We start from the raw sequence: 6478 nt of genomic DNA, 5'->3' as shown, positions 1-6478 counted from the left end.
AAAGAGGCGAGGTCACGTGACCGGGATGCCTCAGGCAGCTTCCGCGACGGCCATAGACGGGTTGCGCGCCCCGCCCACTGGATCTTTGTTGCTCCAGGTGCCCGCCGTCATCCAGACTGTCTCAGTCGACTCCGACATCATGTCTGAAAATTAAGTGCTGTTCTTACTACACTCGTCTTTTCCCGTGAGGAAAAAAAAAAGATGACACTGGTACTGCATCGGATGCGTAGAATTACACGTATTCCGTATACGGCATACACTATTTTTTTGCCGACGACGGACCTCCTTACACAAATTCTGTAATTTGTGGTCTTCATGCACCTGTCAGCCCAATCGAAATTTTGTTGGCGCTGTCCTGTGCACCATCCTGCGCTATATGGGAAACCAATGGGGCTGCTTACGAACATTTGAAATCGTTCACATGAAAAGGAAAATAAGGGCTGGTTGATATATGCGTTTAATTTCTTAAACTTTCCCATTAGCTCCCCTCTCCCTGTACTTATTTTACGTTTGTATTTTGTTGAAAAAGTCAATAAAATAATTATAAAAGTTTCAACAATGCTAGATAAACGGCAGCTGTGGGAACATTAATAAGAAGCATTGTGTCAGGTGACAACAAAAACAATGGGTTTGATTTCTGACAGCTCATTTTCTACCAGTGCATCCTATGCATGTCTACTGAGAAAAAAAGCTGCGTTGATTTCATGAGGACTTTAGGGGTTACTTGGTTGTGCTGTTAAGTCATTAACTGCTGCTGCAGTCATTGAAGAATACGAAGGTCTAAACAGGAACCCCTGAAGTCTCCTTCGAAATAAACTATGCCCAACTTATTTCTGACCTAATGTACATTATTAGAATAAGACTGTATGCAATAACTAGGAATGGTTCAACAAGTAAAACACTGCAAATAGATTCCTGCAGTACTTCATCTTATCATTTGGTGCATTTAGGTAGTCATTTTGGCACACACATGCAGCAGTATTATCTCCTGCAGTCAGAAAGCTGAGCCAACACTTAATTTTTCATACTCATACTTGGCTGGAAGCCCCAGCTTCTGATCTTGACACTGCCAAAGCAATCCTTGAAATGTACAAGGCTGCCTGAAGATGTTCAAAAGTGCCTTCCACTGCCTGAGCATTTAGCACCAAAAAGGATTGCGGGGAGAGGCCTGAGTCCTTGACTCCCAATCCATATTAATTTGGTTCTGGATGCCTTTTTTGTTTTTGCTAGTTCCATATTTGATACAAAGGTGTGGATTTGGTTTGAATGAGTATATGGATCAAAATAGCTTTTGCACCACCCCACATCATATGACCTGACCACTGGGAGATTGTACTCTATAAACTCCTTTATAAGCTGCCCAGACTAAACATTATTTGTATTATTAGTTATTTATTTTCCCTTTCATAGGAGCCCAGGGCAGCTAAATATAAAAATAGAGTCAGCATAAAACAATAACTAAAACATTAATAATAAAATACAATGCTGCAGAAATACAGTATTTGGGCTATTAAGTTCCACTCCACATATGTACAATGTAAGGACTGAACAAACAAATTTGTTTTAGTTTGATGCCTAAATAACAATAGCTTGAGGGACAATCAGATCTCTGCTTGAAGGGAGTTCCACAACTGGAGCACTGCCCAGTTGCTCACAGGGAGCCAGTGCAATGTTTTAAGGATCACTCATGCATTATCTCATCTTGTTGCATAATAATAATAATCTGGTGGCAGCATGCTACACCAGCTGCAGCTTCCAGACCATCATCAAAGGTAGCCCCATGTAAGCTGCATTGCAATAGTCCAGTCAGGACAGTATTAGAGCATAATGATCTGTAGCCAAGTTACTATTATGCACAAAGTACCCTCAATGCAAGGGCTCCATCCTTCACATTAGTCACAATGGAAATAAGCAACTGAGATTTTAAGAGCCTTTCAACCACAAACAAAGAGGGGAATGGGATAAGATGAACCATTCTGAAAATGTTGGGAAATTTGCTGAAACCAGGGATGGGGAACCTGTTAGAAAGAGGTCCAGGCTGCTATCATAAACACATTTTATAGGGAATAAGCCTAGCCACTGCTCAGTTTGGTCATGGTGGGACTTGCTTCAGAATAAATGTGCCATACATACTGCAAGTGATGACACAACAGAGGTTTATCAAATTATGCCTGGTGTGGAGAAACCAGATAGAAATAAGTATTTTCCCTTGTAATACAGGGGTGGAGAATCGAATCCAGCCAGAAGAAAAGGACTGTTGCCTTCAGGTTTTAACAAGACATCTAATATATAATGATAACAATAAGCATATTATTATTGTTACATAAAATTATTAAAGCAGTAGGTACCAATATAATATATTAAAAGACAAAAAAAACCTGCTTGCCATTGAAGAAGCTATATCTGTTCCTTCTCCTTTCCTCTAAGGGTCTTTTGGTCCTTCAGAAGTCCCTCTGGTGGCACTTGGGAGAAGGAGGCGCCAGCACTAGAGGCTGGATGGTGGCAATGGACAACCTACAGTGCCTTGCAAAAGTAATCAGACCCCTGACCAATGCTCTCATATTACTGAATTACAAATGGTACATTGTAATTTTGTTCTGTATGATATTTTATTTTGAAACACTGAAACTCAACATCAATTAAGGTGACATGTTGGGAAATGTTTGTAAGAAACATGAAAAACTGAAACATGTTGCTTGCGTAAGTATTCAACCCCTGTGCTGTAGAAGCTCCCAGTGTACACAGATGAAAGAAATTGCCCTATCAAAGACACAATTACCATACCATGGGCCTCCACCTGTGAACCATTAAAGTTGCTGTCACGTTGTCAGGATAAAAATCCCACTGTTGAAGGATTACTGGTCAGGCTGTGGATCTAAGGGAAAATGAAGACCAAAGAGCATTCTACAGAAGTGAGAGATAATGTAATATAAATGCATAGATTAGGAAAAGGGTACAAAATAATACCCAAGTGTTTGGATATCCCAGTGAGCAGAGTTAGATCAATAATCAAGAAGTGGAAGCTGCATCACACCACCCAGGCACTGCCAAGAAAAGGACATCCCTCAAAACTCAGTGCTCAAACAAAAAGGAGACTTGTAAGAGAAGCCACAGAGAGGCCAACAATCACTTTGAGGAAGCTATAGAGTTCAGTGGCTGGGAGTGGAGTAGTGACACACCAGTCTACCATATCAAGAACTCAGCGTAACACTGGCCTGTATGGGAGGGTAGCAAGAAACAAGCTGTGACTCAAAAAGTACCATCTGAAAGCATGTCTGGAGTTTGCCAGAAAGCATGAGAGTGCCCCTGCTGTGATGTGGGAAAAGGTTTTATGGTCAGATGAGACCAAGATAGAGCTTTTTGGCCAAAAGTCAAAGAGCTATGTGTGGCACAAACCTAACACTGCCCATGCCTCAAGACATACCATCCCGACAGTGAAGTATGGTGGTGGTAGTATCATGCTGTGGGGATGCTTCACAGCAGCAGGGACTGGGCATCTTGTTAAAATTGAAGGAAAACTAGATGGAGCAAAATACAGGGAAATACTGCAAGAGAACCTGCTTCAGTCCACTCAAAAACTGAGCTAGGGAGAAAATTCACTTTTCAGCAGGACAATGATCCCAAGCACAAGGCCAAAGCAACACTGGAGTGGCTCAAGAACAAAAAGTGAATGTCCTACAGGGGCCCAGTCAAAGTCCTGATCTCAATCCCAATGAGAATCTATGGCACTCTGAAAATTGCGGTCCACAAGCGGTATCCAACCAACCTGAACAACCTGAAGCAAATCTGTCAAAATCTCTCTGACACTGTGTGCAAAGCTGGTACATACCTACCCCAAAAGATTTAAAGCTGTTATTACAGTGAAAGGTGGCTCTACCAAATATTAATGTGTGGGGGTTGAATACATATGCAAGCAACATGCTTAAGTTTTTTATGTTTCTTACAAACATTTCCCAACATAAAACCAATGTCACCTTACAATAATTGATGTTGAGTTTCAGTGTTTCAAAATAAAATATCATACAGTACAAAATTACAATGTACCATTTGTAATTCAGTAATATGAGAGCATTGGTCAGGGATCTGAGTACTTTTGCAAGGTACTGTATTTCTGTTTCTTCTCCCCTCTTCCTCAGGGCAGTTGGTCTTGCTGAATTTCTGCCTGTTTGTGCACTTATTACACAGGCAGAGGACCCCTGCAGAGGGAGAAAAACATCCAATTCCAATAGTGGGCCCTTTCTGAGTAACATACTTAGGCTCACACTGTGGTGAAATACTCGTTTCTTCAAATAGTGCACCATCCTTGAGTGAACACACACAAAAAGAGTGGTATGGAACCTTGAAAACTAACTGATTTACAACACAGTCCTATATGCATCTACTCAGAAATGTTCCACTGAGTTCAGCCCCATTGTAGACTTTTGTGAACTAGATAGAACCTTATTAGTCAGATGCATGAGATGTTATTGTTAGGAGGCATACAAAATATATCTCTATATAATATGTATAGATGTTACTTGTAGTACAAGTCTAACTGTATCTACTCAGAAGTAAGCCCAATTGAATTCAATGGTGGCAAGGCTTATTCCCAGCTAAGTAGAGTCAGGGTTACAGCCTTACACATACACTGTTGAAATTTTTGTTGCTGCTGCTTATTGATATTGTTTTGATGCCTTGCGACTGCTTTTAACTTTTTAATTGCTGGCTTGTGACAGATCAAATATATACAAGGTAAACACACTAATCATTCACAACAGCAGTACTTAGCAGGCACACAGTCATTGCTATACTAATTTACCTTGTTCTAGATTCCAGGAGAGAAAGAGGCAGGCGAAGACTACCGCGGCTGCTCCAGTTGGATGCTCCTCTATCCCCTACCCCCGCCCCATCTACCATCAATTGTTTTGTGGAAAGGATCCGGAGGTGTCTCTAATAAGTTAAAAGTGTTTATTGTGCTTTTAAGATATGTAACTGAAGGCTATTTGGTAGGATTTTAAATTGTGAAGGCTGAAATATAAATAACTACAAAATAAATAAACCATAACATACATTGAATCCAGCAAAATCAGACTTGCGGATAGCTTTTACTGTAGCAATTCCACGCCACTAGGTTCCCTTTGAAGTTCGAAGTTAGTGGAAGAGTGGTGACAGGAGGTGACCCGATTGGCTGGTGGTGGCAGCAGGTGCGTCGTGCGTGGGAGTTTGGAAGCCACTACCTGCAGCCGCAAGGGAGGGGAGCACGGCTCACGGAGGGTAGGAACGGCGCAGGGGACATTGAAGAATACGACACTTTAGCAGGGGCAGAGCCTCCTTAGAGAGGGAAAACAGTTTCTTTTTCCCTTCTCCACCCCCGATTCGTGGACAACGGGGCAAACCCGGAACTCTGGCCCTGCAGCTAGCAAGCGCGGTGCTCTCATTTGTATGGTAGGGGCGGGAGGGCAGTGAAAGGAAGCAGCTTCGGCTAGCAACTGGTGAGGAGGGGAATGGAACTGGCCGAGGTGGACCTCGTTGACGACGACAACACCAACGGGGACTCCGGGGAAGACAGGCGCAGCTGCGTGGCAGAGGCAGCCAGGGCCAGAGTGGGTAGCAGCGTAGACAGTCTGGCGGAGGAGGAAGAAGACGACGACGAGGAGGAGGAGGCTCCCGGCCGGAGCAGGAGAGCCAGCCGCGCCTCCTCTCTGGTGAACGGCCTTCTGATCGAACTCTACAGCGTGGGGCGCGCTCGCCACCGCGACAGCGTGGACAGTTCCACGGAGGCATCCGCCAGCTCTGACGCCTTCCCTGGGGGCAGGGGCAGCAGTGCCGAGTCACGCTTCCTCCAGGAGCTGCAGCGGAGGCCGGGCCAGCGGCCCCAGAGGAAGTACCTGGCCCAGAAAGGTAATGAGGACCGACCGAGGATGTCTCTCCCTTTAGCCCCATGCTGGTGGTCTCCGTGGCTTCATATCTAAAAGGAAGAGTGGGCCCCCTGCTTCTTCTCAGCAGAGCCTCTGCATCGTTAACAGTTGCATGGCAGGCAGAAAGTCAACAGGTGGGTGACGTACTCGGGATCTCCATGCTGCACCTGTTGACTTTCTGGTACAGGAGCCCTGCCAGGAGAAAAAAAAGGCAAACTTTTCATGAAAGATAGATTACTTTTTTAATGCATTCTTGAGGTAAGGGCTCAAATTAAGCCTTACTAAGTTCTGATTGTGCCTCTGTTCCAAATACTCTTCTTCAAGTATTTAGGATGAATTGGAGGTTTACTGCTCAAGAGAAGACTTTCTTCTTTTTTCTTTATTTTTGACAGTGATTGAAAGCTGCTCTCATGTCCCATTTTTAATTCCTGTTTTCTCTCTCCTAAGCAAGCATTCTTCTTTCAGCTTTTCCTTATTTGTCATTCTTTTGGAACCCTTTCTACTGTTTGTTGTTCTCTGAACAGTGCTAGTGGATGCATATTTTGCAAACTGACCTGTCATGAAGCTTCAAGACAAAGGTA

The 6478-nt window shown here is 43.6% G+C and overlaps 1 protein-coding gene across 5 annotated transcripts in view; it reads left to right on the top strand.

Annotated features, from left to right (window-relative positions):
* The first annotated feature begins 5065 nt into the window (after positions 1 to 5065).
* The window catches only part of TBC1D30 (TBC1 domain family member 30), a 64563-nt gene continuing 63150 nt past the window's right edge, over positions 5066 to 6478 (top strand). Inside the window, exon 1 of one of the 5 annotated variants that reach the window (XM_061639826.1) lies at positions 5066 to 5880. In XM_061639826.1, coding sequence (XP_061495810.1) covers positions 5484 to 5880 — 397 coding nt within the window. In that variant the 5' untranslated portion in view covers positions 5066 to 5483. Of the gene's footprint in view, positions 6156 to 6353; positions 6476 to 6478 lie in introns of those variants that run through there. The other 4 variants (XM_061639825.1, XM_061639827.1, XM_061639830.1 and 1 more) reach the window with 4 other exon arrangements.

Source organism: Rhineura floridana, chromosome 8, assembly GCF_030035675.1.
Source record: "Rhineura floridana isolate rRhiFlo1 chromosome 8, rRhiFlo1.hap2, whole genome shotgun sequence".
NCBI classification, from domain to species: Eukaryota; Metazoa; Chordata; class Lepidosauria; order Squamata; family Rhineuridae; genus Rhineura; species Rhineura floridana.
The sequence above is the reverse complement of the archived record's forward strand: the minus strand, read 5'-3'. Positions and strand labels throughout refer to the sequence as shown.